Here is a 19,659-nt window from a genome sequence, read left to right on the forward strand (position 1 = left end):
TTCATGTTTACTCTTTTTTTAAGGTTTTGTTTATTCATTGGACCGAGAGACAGCGAGAGAGGGCGCACAAGCAGGGGGAGCGGGAGAGGGAGGGGCAGACTCCCCGCGGAGCAGGGAGCCGGATGCGGGGCTCGATCCCTGGACCCCGGGACCGGGACCTGAGCCGAAGGCAGACGCTTCACCGACCGAGCCCCCCGGGCGCCCCTCAGCTTTACTTTTTGGTCTGCTTCGTAAAGCCACTGATAATTGAGGCCAGGACAGGATTTCTAAATATTTTGGTAAAGAAACAAAAAAGCCACACACCACTTTGTTTGCCACAAAGTTCCACGCCAACAAGGAACACACGACCCCGCCGCATCGGCGCGCGCCCCCTCGCGCGGCAGCCTGGGGGGAGGCCCGCCACGCGCTGCCCGCCAGCCGGACCGGCCGGCGCATGCGCGCGCCCCTGCCGCGCTCCGTCCCGGCACCGCGCTAGCCAGCCCGCGCCGTGGAGGGGTCCTTCGGGCCTCGGGCCGGGCAGCCCTGCTCCGGGTCCTCGCGCGGTTGCGTAGCAGCTGCGAGGACGCGGAGCGAGGCGGAAGCGGCGAGCGGTGCAGAGGGAACCCCGGCTGGCGGGTGGGGTCCGGGGCGCGATCCGGGCGGAGCGGGGCTGGGGTGGTGGGGCGGGGTCGGGAGAAGGGCGCCCACTGGGGAACGGCTGGCCACCGGGGGAGTCCAGGGTCGTACCTCGTTTCCCGCAGGCGGCGGCCCAGCCTCGGGATCCGCCGTCCTTGGGCCCTGGGCGGGAGAAGGACGGGTCAGTGGGTTCCCGCAGCGGGGACGGGGGGCGGGGGTGGGGGTGACGAGGGCAGAGACAGCCGTTGAAGATCGTGGAGCCCGGAGTTACAGGTCTGGGTTTGGCTTTGGAACAGGTCACTCTGCTCTGGGGGGTCGTGGAAGGGCAGCCCCTCGCTATGCTCACCAAGCGTGTCGTTTCCCAGGTGAGGGCACCAGGGTAAACCGGGCTCAGTCCCTGCCGGAGCGGTGGTACAGCCAGGGTCCTGCTGGCATTTCCCACCCCGATGGGGTGCACCCACGGGCCTAGCTCTTGCTGCAGTAGGGTTAGGGTTAGGGTTAGGGTCGTGTCCTTTCCTCCGAACCCAGCACAAGGTCTGGGAATGGTGCCTGCTCAGTGGGAGCCTGAAGGCATCATTTCTGTGTGCCTCACCGGCTCAGGATCTGTGTATTGCACACTCTTAGTACAGTGCGAAAAGTTGTCTTTGGCAGTGAGGAGAGAAGAGCAGAGCTAGAGGTGATGTCGCACCGAGGTGTTGGCATTGGGTGATGTCTTGGACAGACAAAGAACGTAAGGACTGATGTTTGGGTGGGCAAGAATTAAGTATTTGGTTTTTTACATGTCATTTGTCCCTGTGTGGCAGAACGTACTAGTCCAAGTCTGGTGGGCAGCTGCCTGAGTCTGCTGCCAAGGGAAGCAGTCTCAGTGGAGGTACAGGTCTGGCGCCATCCATAGTTAGGAGATACTTGAAACTAGCAGAGACTGAAGTAACCCTAGAAAAGACGGGCTGGAGAACGCCCCCAGTGAGAGAGAAAGAGGCAGCTGCTGATTGCAGCAGGGTGAAAAATGAAGGAGAGGTGGAGGCTTGAGGTAGGTGATCAGGAACACACATTAGATGTTTTTGGCTGTGTAGTCTGTCATTCAGTGATAAGAGCTTCGGCCTACAGAGCACTGTCTCTATCTCACAGTGATTGGATTTGGGGGATTTTGGGGGAGGGGTGATCCAGTTTTACCGGTGAGAAAGGTTGCCCATGTGCAACTTGTGAAGTAGTCTTTCCAGGTGGGACTGGGAGGTGTGGCCCTGACCAGAGAGCTGCAGTACAGACATGACACAGAGTAAACCACCCAGAGAGGATTTGGAGGGGGACAAGAGTCCACCTCCACAGTTGAGCAGGTGGCACCCAGGTTGGTAGTGAATAAAGAAGGGTGGATGTGTGTCCTTGGCCCTTTATCTCATCAGCTTCTCTCTCCCGTCCAGGAAGAAGAACATGTAGATTTGGTTGAGGAAACTTCTCATCTCTTTAACAGTAGTCTCCTCTTGATCTTCCCAGACAACGACAAGTCCCCACACCCACACACCTCCCTGGGGCTGGACAGCCAGGAGCCAATGGCCAGCAACAAGGCCAAACCCTGTGAGCTCAACCAAGACAAATACGATGCTGACGACAACGTGAAGATCATCTGCCTAGGGGACAGCGCTGTGGGCAAGTCCAAGTATGTTGGGAGATGAGGGAGAAGGACCAGGCCCACAGCAGGCCGGGCTGGCACAGAGGAGCATGACTTCTACAGGATTGATAAGGGAGTAGTCTTGGCTGGAACCTAGGTGTGTGGCGGGGAACAAGGGGGATCATAGCAGCTGTGTGTGTTGGGGAAGTGGGGGCAAGTCATAAGGACTGAGTAAATAGAGCTCTCTCCAGGAGTCTTGGCAGCGGATATGGGACTGGTCACCCAGGAGACTACTGTAGCAATGCAGGGTGAGGCAGTGAGAGCTGAGGGACCCTGTATGTTCTGTGTGGGCAGAGAGTCTGCAAGTGAGAATGAAGACCGAGGACAGATTGATTAGAGGTGGTGCAGATGCCTTCTTGGAGGAGCTCCCCAAGATGAAGCAGAATGGCAGGAAATGAGGACTGACTGTGTCAGCCTGGAGATTGGCTGACTCTTCACTGACCCCACTGCCCCTGTGCACAGTGTGGGACTCCACAGCTGGAGGGTTGAAGGGGGCTCTGCAGTGCTGGCAGAGCCTCCGTGTCCCTTTCCGCCTTCACCTCGGGAGGGTAGACCAGACGTCTCGAGTCCTGCCTCCTGGGGCTCCACATGTGCTTTGTCTCCAAGTTTCACTGTCGGCTCCAGGGGCTTTGCGGGGTCTGAGGCCATCGTCGTGTGTTCACACACTCTCCGCCCCACCCCGTGTCCACATAGCAGGGTTCCACTGTCGCTTTGACCATCCTCAGCAATGTGTGTGTACAATGAAAATGAGAGTGAGTGCTGTAGTTTGGGGAGATTGCACAGTAAGGAACACCCACTATGTGCCAGCCAAGTGTAGTGTTTCCCAGCAAACAGGGAGCAGAAATGGCAGGAAGATGAAGAGTGGGCGAGGGCTTCGGAGAGCAGAGCTCAGTGTGAGGCCGAAGGTGGCCTGCCTGCTTCCTTAGCACTGCCCAGCTCCAGGTTCAATGCTGGTTTCTTACAAGCCTTGCTTAAGACAACAAAAAGTAGGAGTCCAGGAGGTCAGCAGGACTTCCAAGAGGACGCAACATTGGCCTCTACAGCCACAGCGTCTGGAAGACAATCGGGCCTGCAGGGCAGATGCACCCAGCTTCTCTGAGGGGCTCTCCTTTCTCACGCAGCACGTTCATGCCTCTTGATTCCACTTCTTTGCATCTTTGTTTCTGGCCCCTGAGCCTTTGTGGACTTGATGACCTAGCTCTCTCACTGCCTTCACGCCTGCACATACCTCCTTCCTGAGTCGGCTACTACTGCAAGATGTTCTCCCCTAACAAGCTCGGACCTGGCCAGCTCATAATCTGATTGTCTAGCCTGGGTCCACTTTAAGGGGAGTTAACTCTACAAGTTATGAGTACTACCAGGGTCAGACCGCACTCTGGGTGATCAGGAAGGGCCCATCTCTGTGTGCGCACTTACCACCATATCACTTGGAGACCCTGCCAGTCCCCCAAACATTTTCTTCATGTTTTCTGTACCCTCAGGGCATTGCTGACCAGTCCTGAGAGGAACCCATGCTCCCACTGTAGCTTCTCCTTCTGCAGCTCAAGGAGTCATCTTCCCCTTGGGGACACGGGTGCTTAGGCTATTTTGGGCCTTGCCTTTCTTTAGTGCGTATGTGTTTTTTCCTTTAAGATTATTTATTTATTTATTTATTTGAGAGAAAGAAAGCACAAGCAGGGGAGGGGCAGAGGGAGAAGCAGGCTCCCCGCTGAGCAGAGAGCCCCGTGCAGGACTGGATCCCAGGGTCCTGGGATCATGACCTGAGCTGAAGGCAGATGCAAAACTGACTGAACCCCCCCAGGCGCCCCTTGGGCTTTACCTTTCTTTAGGATTTCTTTGGAGCCAGATGCTCCCTCCGTCTAATAACAAATGTGGCCTTTCCTTATCCACTCTTTAAGAGAGGTTAGCTGCAGACATGGTTTGCCCCTGACTCAACCACTGAAGCTTCTTGCCTCCATTTGTGGGGGGAGAAGTGTAACAAGGCGTTCCTTGCAGTGCTTTCTAAGGGACTAGCCCAAGGTTTGACGCGTGGTAGGTCTTCAGTGGGTCTTAGTTTTATCTTCACATTTGCCACTAGTTTGACCTGATGAAGAAAATGAATAAATAGAAGTCTTTGTTCAAAAACAGAATGGTTAGCTCCAGATAATTGCCTTTTTCGGGGGATAGGATGTCATTCTCCCCCTGAGCACCGTCCACCATTATGCAAAGAGGGCAGGGATGCGCACCCTCTAGGGCCGCGGGGTGTGAGCACAGACTGGAGTCAAATAGGGGAGATTAGTGAGCAGAAACTGCACAGCCTGACCCCTGTCACCTGCCTTGGTCCCCCGAGGCCAGGAGGGAGCGGGCTGGATGCCTGGTGGAAGGGGCCTCCTGAGAGGGGTCTGGCCCCTGTGATACTTCACAAGCTTCTGGGCCAGGAGCGTAGGGACAGTCACTTGTTCACTGCCCGCTGTGATGAGCCAAGTCTTTCAAGCTCTGCTGTCCTCCGCACCGCGAGCACGTGCTGTCTCAGAGCAGGTCTAACCTCAGCTCTGTCTCTGGGCCCCTGCGCCTCTGGCGGCCATGATTGCCCTGGGAGGGTTTCCTGCTTCTGTGTAAGACGCTGGTGCATTTTCTTTATAATATGGATGCTGTTTCTGTTCGGTTGTAAACAGAACCTACCATCCTTCTGCAAGGGAAGCTACAGTTTTAAATCTTAGAAATATAAAATCATGGCTATAATGTATTCAATTTATAGACAGATAGAGAGTAGCCCTTAATATGTGGGAGAAAGTGCAGTTGTCACCTCAGGACAGTGGTTAGGGCAGGCCCGTTTGTGAAGGTGACATCTGAGCCAAGGTCTGAAGAAGGCAAGGGAACAAGCCGTGTGTGGGGAGGAGCGTTTCAGCTAGAGGGACTGGCTAGTAGCTGGAGCAGAGGGAGAAGCAGGAAGTCAACCGGAGAGGAGTCGGGGTGGGCCTTGGGATCTGAGGAGGCTTTGAACGGAAAGAAATGGAAAGATATGGGATGGTTTAAGCAGAGGAGTGACCAAGTCTGAATAATTTTTTAACTGGATGACTGACCGAGTTCAGAATAGGTGTTCCTCTCAATCATCAATAGATCAAGCAGGGAAAAAAGTAGTCAGGAGACATTCTGACAGCACATTTATCAAGGCTGATTTTTCATAGAGATTATATTTAAGACTTTCTAAGATGATGACTAATTCTGAGGAGCACCTTCTCACTTACTGGTACTCGTTGGTCATTGGAAGTCCTCCTTTGTGAAATGTCTCTTTAAAGACAGGTGCTCATCTTTGTTGGACTGTTTGTCTTTCTATTATTGACTTGTGGGAATCTCTTGAGACATTCTGAACCTTGTTCCAGTCTGCAGCTTTTTACTCTTACTGGTGTATTTTGATGAACAGAAACACTTAATTTTAATAAATTGAACTGTTAAAAAATTAAAGAAAATGTTTGAGATATAATATCTAAGATTGCGGCGGGGTACGACATGATGATTTCACATACATGTGTATTGCAGAGTGATCGCCACAGTGAGGTTTGCTGGCACATCCATTGCCTCACAGAGTTATCTTGTTTCGGTGTGTGATAAAAGCCCTGAAGAGTTACTCTCTTAGCAGCTTGCACGTACTTGATGCAGTATTGTTCATTGTGATCACCACACTGGGCACAGAATCACCAGAACTTGCCTGTCTTATAACTACAAGTGTACCCTTTGACCAACACCTCCTATTCCTCTGTGCCATGGAATAGTACTCAGCCCTTTAGAAAGAAGCAAATCTTGCAACAACATGGCTGGGTCTTGAGGGCGTTGTTCTAGTGAAATAAGTCAGAGAAAGGCGAATACTGTATGACCTCACGTATATGTGGAATCTTATAAAAAAAAAACAAAAAAAAGATGCAAGCTCATAGATATAACAGATTGGGGGCTGCCAGAGGTGGTGGGTAGGGGTTGGGGAAGGAGGTCACAAGGCACAAGCTTCCAGTTTAAAATAAATAAGTCGTAGGGATGTGATGTATGACCTGGTGACTATAGTTGGTAACACTGTACTGCAATCTGGAAGCTCTCATCACAAGAAGAAATTCTGTAGCTATGTGTGCTGATGGATGTTAACTAGGATTATCTTGGTTATCATTTCACAGTTTGAAAAAAGTCTTGGGGCGTCTGGGTAGCTCAGTCATTGAGCGTCTGCCTTTGGCACAGGTCGTGATCCCACGGTCCTGGGTTAAATCCCACATCAGGCTCCCGGCTCAGCTGAAGGCCTGCTTCTCTCTCTCCCACGCCCCCTGCCTGTGCTCCCTCTCTCGCCGTGTCTCTCTCTGTCAAAGAAATAAATAAAATCTTTTAAAAAGGAAAAGAAAAGGGAAAAGTCTTTAACTCATTTTTTGAATTTATTTTTTATTATTTTCAGCATAACAGTATTCATCATTTTTGCACCACACCCAGTGCTCAACTCATTTTGAGTTAATTTTTGGTGAATGGTATAAGACAGAGATCCAATTTCATTCTTTTATATGTGGATTTCTAGTTTTCTTAGCACCGTTTATTGAAGAGACCATCCTTTTTCCATTGTGTGTTCTTGGTTCCATAGTCAAATATTTGGCCGTATACGTGTAGGCTTATTTCTGGGCTCTCTATTCTGTTCCATTGGTCTATGTATCTGTTCTTATGGGAGAATCATGAAGATTTGATCCTATATTTTCTTCTAAAAGTTTTATAGTTTCAGCTCTTAAGTTTAGGTCTTTGATCCATTTCGTGTTAACTTTTGTATATTGGTATGAGGGAAGGGGCCCACCTTCATTCGTCAGCAGGGGAATATCCAATTTTCCCAGCATCATTTCTTCCCATTGAATGGTCTTCGGCACCCTTGTCAGAAATTATGTGACCATATATGTGAGGGTTTCTTTCTGAGCTGTGGTCTGTATGGCCATATCTATGCCAATACCATACTGTTTTGATGACTATAGCTTTGAATGAAGTCTTGACCTCAGGGAAATGTGAGTTCCTCAAGTTTGTTATTCTTTCACAAAATAATTTTGGGTACTTAGGATCCCTTGAAGTTCCATACGAATTTTGAGATGTGTTCTTTTATTTCTGCAAAAATGTCATTGGGATTCAGATAGGGATTGCATGGAATCTGTGCATTGCTTTGGGTCGAGTTATCTGCCTCGCAATAACTTTGAGCCTTCAAACCCATGAGCAGCGTCTTCCCACTTATTTAAGCCCTGTTCAGTGTCTTAGTTTTACTGTACAAGTGTTACGTCGTCCTGGTTAGATTCCCTTTTCATGTTGTTCATTGCCAGTGCATAGATGTGCAGTTCAGTTTTGTGTGTGGATATCTTGCAACTTTGCTGAATTTATTACCTCTGGTACTTTTTTGTGGATTCTCTCATTTTCTGTGTCTAAAATTATGTTATCTTTGAAGAGAAATAGTTTTACTTCCATCTTTCCAATTTGGATGCCTGCTGTTTGCTTTTCTTGCCCAGGTGCTTACGTTGAAGGCTTCTTGTACCTGACGCACTGAGTTAAGAGTACACAGGTCCCTGATGAATGAGGGACATAAGGTCAGCAGGTAGTCCCCTCAGCATCTGAGCACCCACTTTGGGGAAGTGAAAGCCCTAGGGTTGTTTTGACTGAGGGCACTCTCCATATACCCACACAATGGAAGTCAAGTCCCAGGATCTGTCACATACAAGTCCCAGAAGTGGGAGTGAAATAAGTCGAGGGAAGAGCCGTCCTCCATTCCGGGTCACACTGTTTGCATGCTCAAATCTAAGTAGTTATTTATTTTATTTTTTTAATTTACTTATTTCTTTAAGTAGGCTTCATGCCCAGCCTAGGGCTTGAACTCATGACCCTGAGAGTGAGAGTCACATGCTCTACTGACTGAGCCAACCAGGCACGCCCCCTAAGTGGTTATTTTAAAACATGCCAGGGAAAAGCGACGTGGAAGCTTGGGGTGGGCATCCTAGGCTCAGGTTCTTATCGGAACATCCAGACTCGGTGTGAGCAGGATTGTCCTGCTTGTCAGGCACCTGAGGACCGGCTGTCATTTTCACAACTGAGTATGAGGTTGATTGTGTCTTTTCATATATGGCCTTTATCCTTTTGAGGAAATTACCTTCTGTTGCTAGTTCATCAAGTGTTTTTGTCATGGGATGGTATGGGTTTTGTCAAATGCTTTTTGTGCATTTATTGAGATAAATATGTAGGGTTTTCCTTTAGGTCTATTAATATAATACACTTGATTAGTTTTCTTAAATTGAACCACCCTTAAATTCCAAGAGAAGTCTCCCTTGGTCATGGTGTATAGGCCTCTTAATATGAATTTGGTTTGCTATTATTGTGTTGAGGATTTTGACATCTATATTTGGAGATACAGTTTTCTTGTAGGGCATTTTCTGCCTTTGGAATCAGGGTAATGTTGGCTTCATGGAAAGAATTAGGAAATGTTCCTTCCGCTTTAATTTTTTGGGCAAGTTTGAGAAGTATTGGCGTTAGTTCATTAAATGCTTGGTAGAACCCTCCAGGGAAGCAACCCAGTCCTGGGCTTTTCTTTATGGGAGGTTATTCGTCGCTCCTTATTGGGTGTTGGTCTGCTCATACTTCCTTCTACATCTTCAACCCGCTTGGTGGCTTGTGTATTCACGGAGATGTATGCGCTTCCTCTAGATCGTCCAGTCTGTCGGCACACCCTTGTTCATGGTACCCTCTTACAATGTGCTTTGTTTCTGCAGAATGGACGTGAGTGTCCCCAGTCTCAGTTCTGATTTTGATCATCTGTGTCTTCTCTCTCTGCCTTCGGCCTGCCCAAGGCTTGTTGATTTGTTGATCTTTTCCGAGAGCTCATTTTTTATCTCACTGATGTTCTCCCTTGCCTTTCTCTCCTCATTTTGTTTATCTCCACTAGAGTCTTCATTACTGCCTCCCTCCAGCAAGCTCGTGTTTAGTTCACTCTTTTCTGTCGAGTACCTTAAGATGTACATATCAGTTGTTGATTTGAGGTATTTCTTCATGTTTAAGGTATTTTCTCATAGCTATAATATTTGCTTTTGGCACATCTTTGGTTTCATCCTTAAGTTCTGGTTTGTTGTGTTTTCATTTTCATCCATCTCAAGGCATCTTCCAATTGTCCTTGTAATTTCGTCTGCAACCCATTGCTTGTTTAATCTTGTGTTGTTTAATTAACATACAGTTGCGAATGTTCTGGTTTTCCTTCTGTTATGTATTTCTGGTGTCACTCCATTTTATTGGAAAAGATACTTGGTATGATCTCAGTCTTTTTTAATTTTATTAAGACTTGCTTTATGGTCTCACCTGTGTTCACTTGAGTAGAGCGTGTCCTCTGCTGCCGTCGGGTGCAGTGTTCTCTGTACTTAGCGTAGGTCCCGCTGGCTGTAGTGTTGTGCACGTCCTTGGCTTCCCTGTTGGTCTGTCTCTGGTTCTGCCCGTTACTGACAGTGGGGCTGGAAATCTTAGCAGGGTCGGTGTTTACTTCCTCTCTTCGGGGTCTCTGTTTCAGGTACATATATGTTTGTAGCTTTTATGTATTCTTGCTAGATTGAAACTTTTATCACTGTGTACTATCATCCTTTCCCTCCTAAGTTGTGACTGAAAGTTTATTTTGTCTGACTAAGCAGAGCTGCTCCAGCTCCTTTTGGACACTGTTGGCATGGATTATCTCGCTCTCTTATTCTCAGGGTTTTTGTGGCGTTGTGTCTGCAGGGAGACCGTCCCAGCAGCTCTTGCGCGGATCAAGTGCTGGGATGTATTTTGCCCGTCTCTCACTTGTAATGGGAGAGTTTTATCCACTGACACTGGAAATAACAAGAATCATCAGTAAAGGAGAGCTTACTTCTGCCATTTAGCTATTTGCTTTTCTGGTTTTCGTCATTACTTCACTGCTGCCTATTTGTTTTCTGATTTTTTGAAGTGCACTATTTTCGTTCTCTTCTTCATGTTTTATGTAATTCTTTAATTGTTTCCTAGTGGTTATCTTAGAGATGACAGCTACAGTCTTAGACTTACAACAGCCTGTTTGCATAACACAGGGTTGTTGGAACAACGCAGTCGCGCCCAGAGAGCTCTGCCCCACACCTCCGTCTTGTCTGGCACAGACTGCGTCTTTATACATTAAGTGCGCGGAACATAGATTTATAATTACTGCTTTGTGTGTTTGCTTTTTAAGTCATGCAGGAGAAAGGGGAATTGCAAACCAAAAGTACAAGAGTACTGGCTTTCATTTGTACCTATGTAGCTACCTTTACTGAAGATCTTTATTTTTTCATTCAGCTTCAAATTACCACCTAATATCCTTTCATTTTAACCTAAAAGAGACTCACTTTAGCATTTCTTATAGGGCAGGTCCACTGGTAATGAGCCTTGTCAACTATGTTTATCCAGGAATGTCTTAACTTCATTCTTGAAGGATCATTTGCTGGATGTAGAAATCCTGGTTGACAGCTTTTTAAATATGTCATCCCACTGCCTTCTGACTTTAGGGGTGTCTGAGGAGAAAGTGGCTGTTTGTCTCACTGAGGATTGTATCTTTAGGTTTCGGCAGTTTGCCTGTGATGTGTCTCAGTGTGGGTCTCTGGCTTTATCCTGCTTGGAGTTTATTGTTTGCTAGGTGTGTGTACTCAAGTCATGATGTGTGCAGACTTCAAGTTTGGGAAGTTGGTTTTGTTGGTTTTTTTTTAAGATTTATTTATTTGAGAGAGAGAGAGCCTGTGTGCATGTGGCGGCGGGGGCGGGGGGGGCAGGGAAATGGGCAGAGCGGGGAGGAGAGGTACAGCCGACTCCGCACTGAGCACCGAGCATGATGCAGGGCTCCGTCTCAGAACCCTGAGATCATGACCTGAGCTGAAATCAAGAACTGGATGCTCAATTGACTGAGCTATCCAGATACCCCAAGTTTGGGAAATTAGTAGGCATTATTTTTTCAAATCTCGCTCTTCTTTATGATGTATATACTAGTAAGCTTTATGTTGTCCCACACCTTCCTTAGGCCCTGTTCCTTTTCATTCTTTTTTTTTTTCTCTTGCTTCTCCGACTAGGTAGTTTCAATTGCCTTATTTCAAGTTTGCTGATTCTTTCTTCTGCTCAAGTATGTTGTTGAAAACCCTCTAGTGAGGGTTTGGTTTGGTTTGGTTTCTTCATTATAATTAATGTGCTTTCCAGCAGCTCCAGAAGTGTTGTTGGGTTCCTTTTCATAATTTCTATCTCTTTATTCGTATTCTCATTTTGTTCATATATCATTTCCTGATTTACTTTAATTCTTCATCCCTGAATTCCTTTAGTTCTTTGAGTACATTTAAGATGATTCCGGTGTCTGTGTTTCTTCTGGGATTATTTCTGTCCAATTCTTCTTTTGTGAGAATAGCCCATATATTCTCATTTCTTTGTTTGCTTTGGCATTTTTTTGAAGAGAATTAGGCATTCTGAGTATTTTAGTATGGTAACTTTAGAAATCAGGTCCTCCCACTTCTCAGGGATTGCTGATTTCTGCTTGTTTGGGACTAGGTTTATCTGTTTATAACTTTTCCAAACTGTTTTTGCAAAGTGTACATTCTTTGTTGTGTGTGGTCACTGATGTTATCTGTGATGTTATCTGTGATATCTATGATGATGTTCTGTCATCTGTGGTCTGACCACAGTGACCTGACAAGATTCCCTTGTGTTTCTGGCTCCAAAAAAGGAAAGAAAAGCAAAGGTATTCCTGGCCCTTGAAATCTCCAGCAGATGCCAGCCAAGGAACCCTGCAGAGCCTGAGAGAGCCAAGACCTAACTGTGCAAAATATGCCACCAGAATTTTTGAGGGCAACGCTAGCCTGACCCTGGGAGCGCAGATCATGAGGTCAGTGCGGCGGACCTGAGGAGTGGCTGAGGGCCGCTGTTTGGCCTGTGTTGCTCTTTAGCTGGGCTCAGCACTCTTCTTTTACGTAGTGCCCTCCTGCGTGCTGTGTGTCCAGGCAGGTTCCAGAGTTCAGAATTGGTTGATTCTGATCCATCCTTCCAGTTTACTGGATAGATCAGTTGGGGGCTGACCCCCTGTACTTTGCTCCACCATTGCATTAAACAGCCTAAAGATTTGTTTTTTCCCAGACAGATATTCAGCTGCTTGGACACCACTAATTGATGAAATAGTTCTCAACCCCACCAAATCACAGTGATGCCTTTGTTCTAAATGCAGGGACTACACATGTGGCTGAATCTGTTTTGAGGGCTTCCTTGTTGTCTGTCTTCATCTGCTCCAGTGTACGCTCCGTGAACTCAGGGATCTCCATCTGGTTTGCCCGGTGTCATGGCACCCGCATAGTGTCTGGCCAGTGGTAAGCACTCAGTAAATTTGTTTTAACTAGTTTGTGCTAAAAGTATTTGTCTGTTCGATGTTATCATTTTTATGATATTAAACCCAATACTGAGGTGAATATTTTCACACCTACCATCTTGGGTACACTTTGGCCTGGGGGGAAATGGCCTAGTTTTAGGGTTAGTGTAAACTTTAGGATACCCAAATGGCTCTCAAAACAGTTCTGTTACATTTACACTGCTGCCAGCACAGTGTAATGTGCTGTCGCTCTACAAAATCCCCAACATTCTGTATCCTGTGACTTTCTGAATTTTGCCAGTCTGTATTAAAAATGATCAAATCACTAAATTTAAACATTGAGCATCTTTTCGTAGATCTGTTACCTGTTCGTCTGTTCATATTCTTAGTACACAGGTGGTTTGTGTGTTCTCGGAACAGCCATTTATATTTTCTTTATATTCTTATCACTTGTTGGCATTGCATGTATCTTCTCCCTGTCTCTGTGGGTTTTGTTTGCTTTTTTTTTTTTCCTTAACTTTTCATTTTGAAATAATATAGATTCACAGATGTTGCAAAGACAGAGTCTAGAGAGAGCTTGTGCACCCTTCCCCCAACTGCCCCAGTGATCATATCTTGGGTAGCTATAGAACAGCATCAAAATCAGGACATTGCCATTGGTTCAGTACATGCATAATTCTGTGTCATTCTATCACATGTGCAGATTTCTGTGACCGTCATTGGAATCAAGATACCAAAATTCAGTCATGCTACCCATTTTAGTCACACCCACCCCACCTCACTTCCCACCATCACAAACCCCTGTAACCACCAATCTTTTCTCCATCTCTATAATCCTGTTCCTCTGGCAACATTGTATAAGTACAATTACGCAACCTGTGACCTTCTCCACTCCACAGAGCAGTGCCCTTAAGACCCATCCAGGTTGTTGCACTATCAATACTTTGTTCCTTTTTGTTGCTGAGTAACATTCCATAGTGTAGATGGCCACAGTATGGTCTTCTAGACTGTTCCAGTCACCTGTTAAGTAGCATTTCAGTTGATTCTGGGTCTTGGCTATTACACATGAAACTGCTGTGAACATGTGTGTGGGTTTTTGCATGGACATGAGTTTTAATTTTGTGGGTTGACCATACAGTGAGTATATGTTTCATTTGTTAAGAAACTCAATCCAGGGGCACCTGGATGGCTCAGTCGTTAAGCATCTGCCTTCGGCTCAGGTCATGATCCCAGGGTCCTGGGATCAACCCCTGCATCAGGCTCCTTGCTCTACGGAAGGCCTGCTTCTCCCTTTCCCACTCCCTCTGCTTGTCTTCCCTCTCTCCTTCCTGTCTCTGTCAAATAAAGAAATAAAATCTTTTAAAAAAGAAACAAAGAAACTGATTTGTTTTCTAGAATGTCTGTTTCCCAGTAGCAGTATATGAAAGATGTGATTTTCCTGCACCTTTGCCAAAGTTTGGTGTTGTTGCTATTTTTTATCCTAGCCACTGTGACAGGCGTGGTCTTGGTTTCTATTTCCCTGGTGCTTGGTGGCATGGAATGGAACACCTTCTTCTGGGCTTATTGGTCATGTGTACTTTCCTCTGTGGTTAAACGTCTCTTCATGTCTTCTGCGTATTTTCTTATTGGTTTTTTTTTTCTTTTTTTTTAGCTATAGAGTTTTGGTAATTCTTTATTTTCCCAGAAACCGGTCTTTGTTGAATCTGCTATTTGCAGACATGTCCTTTTTATCTAGGGCTTGTCTTCCCGCTGTCTTATTACAGGCTTTCTCATAAAGCAGAAGGTTTCACTTCTCATGAAGTCTGTTCGCCACTTGTTTGTTTTATGGGTCATGCTTTTGGTGTTACCAAAGTCATGGACTTTGATCTTCACCAAGCCCTGACTCCAAAGGATCTTTTTCCTAGGTTTTCTTCTAAAAGTTTTACATTTTTACATTTTATACTTAAGTCTGTGATCAGTTTTGAACTACCTTTTGTTTAAGGTATGAGGGTTTAGGGTAAAGGTTTGTTTTTTCCTTATAGATACTCAGTTGGCATCACTTGTTGAAGAGGCTGTTGTTCCTCCATTGAATTGCTTTTGCACCTTTGCTAAAAATCAGTTGGCTCTACTTCTGTGAGGCTATTTCTGGATTCTTTCTTTTGTTCCATTCATCTATGTGTCTGTCCCTCCACCAGCACCACACAGTCTTGACTAAGGGAGCCATAATAAGTCCTAAGATTGGTGAGAATGATTCTTCCCACTTGATTCTTTTTCAAGTTTGTTTTAGCTTTTTTAAAGCTGTGTTGCCTGTCTACATAAATTTTTCATAATCTTGACAATACCTGTATAACCTCTTGCTGGAATTTTAGTGGACATTGCATTAAACCTGTATATCACTTTTGGGAGAATCGACATCATGTTTATATTGAGTTTTCCAGTCTATTAACATGGTATGTCTCCCCATTTATTCAGATCTTCTTTAATATTTTTCACCAGTATTTTACACTTTTCAGTGTACTAGTTCTCCTCTGTTCCTCTTTCTTTCTTTGTATGTTTTATCATGAACGGGCGTTATATTTTTCAGATGTATTTTCCCCATCGATTGACATGACCCTGTGACTTCTCTTCGTTAGCCAGTTACTGCGGGAGAAGACATTGATTAACTTTCAAGTACTGACCTAGCCTTGCACCCCTGAAATAAATCATATTTGGTCATGGTGTACATCTTCTTGTTATGCATTCCCAAGTTCTATTTGCTAATATTTTGTTAATGCTGTGTGTCTATATTCATGAAAGATATTGGTCTATAGAGTTGTTTTTCTGTACTATCTTTTGATATCGGGATAAACTGACTTCATAAAACAAATCGCCTCCTCTTCTCTGGTAGAGGTTGTACAAAATTGATATTAATTCTTACAGTGTTTGGTAGAAATCTACCCTAAAACCATCTGGGCTTAGAGATTTATAGTTCTAGGACTATTCAAATGATCTGTTTATTATTAGGTTAGTTTTGCTTATTTGTGCTTTTATGAATTGGCCCATTATTTAAACTTTTTGTATCTTCGTTTATTTCAAGCACATTGTAGTTGTTCATTTTTTTTTAAGATTTATTTATTTATTAGAGAGCATGTGTGCTCACAGTGGGGGAGGGGGGCGCAGAGAGAGCAAGAGAGAAACTCCAAGCAGATTTGCGCTGAGCACAGAGCCCAGTGCGGGGCTTGATGTCACGACCCGAGATCACAACCCGAGCCAAAACCAAGAGTCGGCCACTTAACCAACTGTGCCACCCAGGTGCCCCGTACTTGTTTGCTTATGACAGATGCTTTTAAAACTTCTATTGAGGACACCTAGGGGGCTTGGTGAAACGACTGCCTTCAGCTCAGGTCATGATCCCAGAGTCCTGGGATCAAGTCCCATATCAGGCTCCAAGCTCCACAGGGAGTCTGCTTCTCCCTTTGACCTCTCCCTGTCATGCTTTCTCTCTCTCTCTCTCTCTCAAATGAATAAATAAAATCTTTACAGAAAAAAAAAAAAAAAAACTTCTATTGATTGTCTTTTTTCATTCATTTTAAGTTCTTCCTGATTGTAAACAGTAAATGATTTTTGGTTGACACTTGGACATTTTGTGAGGGGCGTTCATTCTGATTCCATGTTCCAGGCTTGGAGAATGGGGTGATGCCACTAACTGGACACTTCAGGGGCAGGGACAGGGTTAGTGGGTTAAAGAAACTCACTTTTAGATTTATTGAGTTTATGGTCTCCAGTGTAGGTACATGGCAAAGCTCCAAAGACAGGTCTCTGTTTCTTCAGCTCCTAGTAGTGGTGAGTTTTTGTTGGTCATTACAAGTGTGCGTCCTGTCTGTCTGTGTCTGCCCTGGAAGGTGGAGTCCCTGTCCTCAGGCAAAGCAGCTGTGGGTGCTGGATGGGTGTTATAGCTAAAGGGGGCCAGGGCCTTAAGGGGAGCCAGGAAGAGGGTAGGTGGGCCACAGGTGGCCCTACGTTGTCAGCCTGGATGCGGTGAGGCCTTGGGGCATGGAGGAGGGGGCTTGGAGCATGTACCTGACCACCTTGCACACTGTCCTTACAGACTCATGGAGAGGTTTCTCATGGATGGATTGTATCCTTCAAGGTTTCTGGAGCCCTTGTCCCAGTGACCCTTCCCCCTCCTGCCCCCTCAACCTTCCCAGGGAGTTTGTGCCCGTGATGTCTGAAGCTGATCCTCTGTCTGCAACATTCGTTCAGTTTAAAATATGAAGAACTCCAGAAAGAAAAGGAGAGGGCCAGTTTCATCTTCCAGTGCCTCCACCCCAAGCACCTTCCTTGCCTGCCTTTTGTTCATCTCTGTTCCTTAACCTGAATGCAGTCAGCCACAGCAGCTGTCCACGTACGCCCTGACCCTGTACAAGCACACAGCCACAGTGGATGGCAAGACAGTCCTTGTGGGTAAGCAGCACCAGGCCGGGCCATGGACTCTCGAGGGAGAGGAGAGGGGAGGGGAGAGAAGTCCATGGGAGAGAGGCAGGAAGGAAGTGAGACCCCCAGCAGAGAGCAGGGGAGGTAGGGAGGAGCCTGGGATCCTGGAGCCCAGGGAACAGGGGAGGAGGTGCACAAGGCCTCGGTCCAGCTCTCTGACCTGGTATTCTAATCAACCAGTGGAAAGAAATAACAGTTGTGGTCTGAGTGTTACCTTCCACAAAAGGTTTTGACTTTCTGTGACGTCACCGCCTCCTGCTTGGCTAGGCCACGCATCCTGCCTGGCTGTGTCTACCATCGGTGGCCAGCACACATGGGAAGTCAGCGTAGTTCGACCTTGAAGGGCTCTGCATCTTGGGGTGGGAGAACAGGGAAACCTGCCTTCTCCCTTTCAGGACTTCCTGTCTGCATGCTCCTTCGTCCTGGCCTGGCCATGTGTTTCCCTCTTACTCACTGCCTTGCACACACACGTACACAGACCTTCCGTGACACCCGCAGGTGCATTGTCTCCTGATGACGCACACGTGCGAGCTCTGCGGCCTTTGTTCCTCCCACGTGTTGTGTCCCTGCACACACAGATCTGCACAGAGATGCCCAGCATGTCCGGGTCTCTCTGCCCTCCAGCCGCACCAGACAGAGTTGTGTTCCTGTTGCAGACTTTTGGGACACGGCAGGCCAGGAGCGGTTCCAGAGTATGCACGCCTCCTACTACCACAAGGCCCACGCCTGCATCATGGTATGAGACCTGTCGGGCAGTGGACAAAGGCTCTGTGAAGCTTGCAGGGTGACCCAGCAGTGCTGAGCCCACCTCACTAAGGCTGGGTACTGGAAGAGAGGGGATGAGGGCAGCCTGGGGAGGTTCCAGAGTGAGAACATGCCCGGGTGAGCTTCTCTTCAAGTGAGGCTGGATGAGGGACCTCCATCCAGGGGTGGAGCACCTCCAGGGCCTCTGCATCGGGCTTGGCATCTAAGAGGCAAGGAAGGTCCTTCCCTGGTGGGGAAGGACTGTTCCAACAGGCTTCCAAGGTCCCCTCGGCCCCATCACCTGGTCCTACTCCCAAATGAGCCCCTCTCCTCTCTGCTGTCTAAAACCCAGTCTTTGGGGGCTCCCCATAGCCGCAGGGTAAAAACTGCCATTCGAGGACCTGAGGGAGAGCTAAAGCAGCGCAGGAGAGCTGTGCCAGCCTGTGTGCGTAGGGCCCCTGCACAGGGCCCTGGCTCCATTCTCCAGCTCCCTCATCCCTTAACACAAAATCTCTTGACATTTTCCAAATTGTGATATTAGTACCTGTAAGAGGACAGAACGAGGTGACTGGGTACAGCACGTGGGGGCAGTGCAGGCCAGCAGTCCCACCTGGAGGCTCACACGGTCAACGCTTCTGACCTTGGAGAAGCAGGAGGGGGGAGCCCAGCCTTGTCTCCCGCTTCTGCACTGGTGTTTGGAGATCTGAGCTTACCTCCACTCTCTCTCTGGGAGGAAATACACCCCCCCCGCCCCCCGCCTTGGACACCTCTCCATCGGCTGCATTTGGACCCTCTTCTGACACCTGGGGCTGTCTGTCTGGCCAGCATTCCTTCATGCCTTTCAGTGCAGCTGTCTGCTGCATGGGGCCTGGCAGGTAGAAAATGCTCACCTTGCGGTGACCACGTGGGATCCGATAGTCCCAGCGGGAGCTCCACTCAGAGACTGGACCGGGCTGCTCCTGGGCCCCATCAACTGTTCCTCAGCTCTCAAAACAAGGTCAGACCGGGACAAAAGGTGACTGATGGTGATCGTGGGAGGCAGGCTGGTGTGAAGCAGATTCCGGAAAACTCATTACAAGTGTGATTTATAAGAAGTCTTTATTAGGGATTCAAGACAATGTGGTCATTTGTGATATGGGGCCTGGGTATACCGTGGAAGGGCCTCCCAGGCGGACCTCCTGCTGACTCAGCTGCGACCGCTGCTGCCCCAAGCCCCCTGCCATGCAGAGCAGCCCCTGTGCTGGGTGAGGCGCATTTACTCCCATGAAGGGAGAGCAGCCATTCCAGCAAGTCCCCGGACTGTTCTGGATCCACTGCTGCGCTGGGACCGTGTGCCTGAAAGCAGGAGCTCTGGCCAGGGGTTTGAGGGCCCCATCCCTGCAGCAGTCGTTCCAAGCACGTCAGGAGCCCTGGCCTCCCCTGGCCTTAAAGCGAGTCTGCCCGTGCTTGTGCATGTTGCTATTTTAAAATAGGTAAAAACTATCCACTGTAAAATGCTAATAAAATTACAAGCTGTACAATAATAAAAGATAGTCGTTCCGACTCCCGCCAATGCAGTGAGAGGGACCACTGTGCTGTGCACCCCACGCCCCTGCAGTGGGTGGTCGCAGAACGGCTCCAGCGTCCCAGTCCACCGCAACAAGACCCGGAGCCTTGAGGCTGAGCAGCTCCTTCCCTTCAAGCATCCGATTCGCCTCCAGGCTGTGGGTGTGAGCCAGCGGCCGCAGGCAGAGGTGGAAAGGTGGTCCTGATGTGCAAATCCGGCCAGCGAAAACCTGCCACCTCCCACGTGCGGACCACCATCCAGAAGGCCCGGGCCACCCTCCGCAGCATCAGGCACATGATCTGCAAG

The 19,659-nt window shown here is 47.7% G+C and overlaps 1 protein-coding gene across 25 annotated transcripts in view; it reads left to right on the plus strand.

Moving 5' to 3' along the window:
* Positions 1–499: 499 nt before the first annotated feature.
* Positions 500–19,659, plus strand: part of RABL2B (RAB, member of RAS oncogene family like 2B) — a 30,625-nt gene continuing 11,465 nt past the window's right edge. For 5 of the 25 annotated variants that reach the window (XM_045087525.1, XM_013047266.2, XM_045087524.1 and 2 more), the window contains exons 1-4: positions 2,034–2,269; positions 16,678–16,707; positions 16,954–17,033; positions 17,720–17,799. In XM_045087525.1, coding sequence (XP_044943460.1) covers positions 2,163–2,269; positions 16,678–16,707; positions 16,954–17,033; positions 17,720–17,799 — 297 coding nt within the window. In that variant the 5' untranslated portion in view covers positions 2,034–2,162. The other 20 variants (XM_045087531.1, XM_045087534.1, XM_045087527.1 and 17 more) reach the window with 19 other exon arrangements.

Source organism: Mustela putorius, unplaced genomic scaffold (genome assembly GCF_011764305.1).
Source record: "Mustela putorius furo isolate JIRA1106 unplaced genomic scaffold, ASM1176430v1.1 tig00001419_pilon_pilon_pilon, whole genome shotgun sequence".
NCBI classification, from domain to species: Eukaryota; Metazoa; Chordata; class Mammalia; order Carnivora; family Mustelidae; genus Mustela; species Mustela putorius.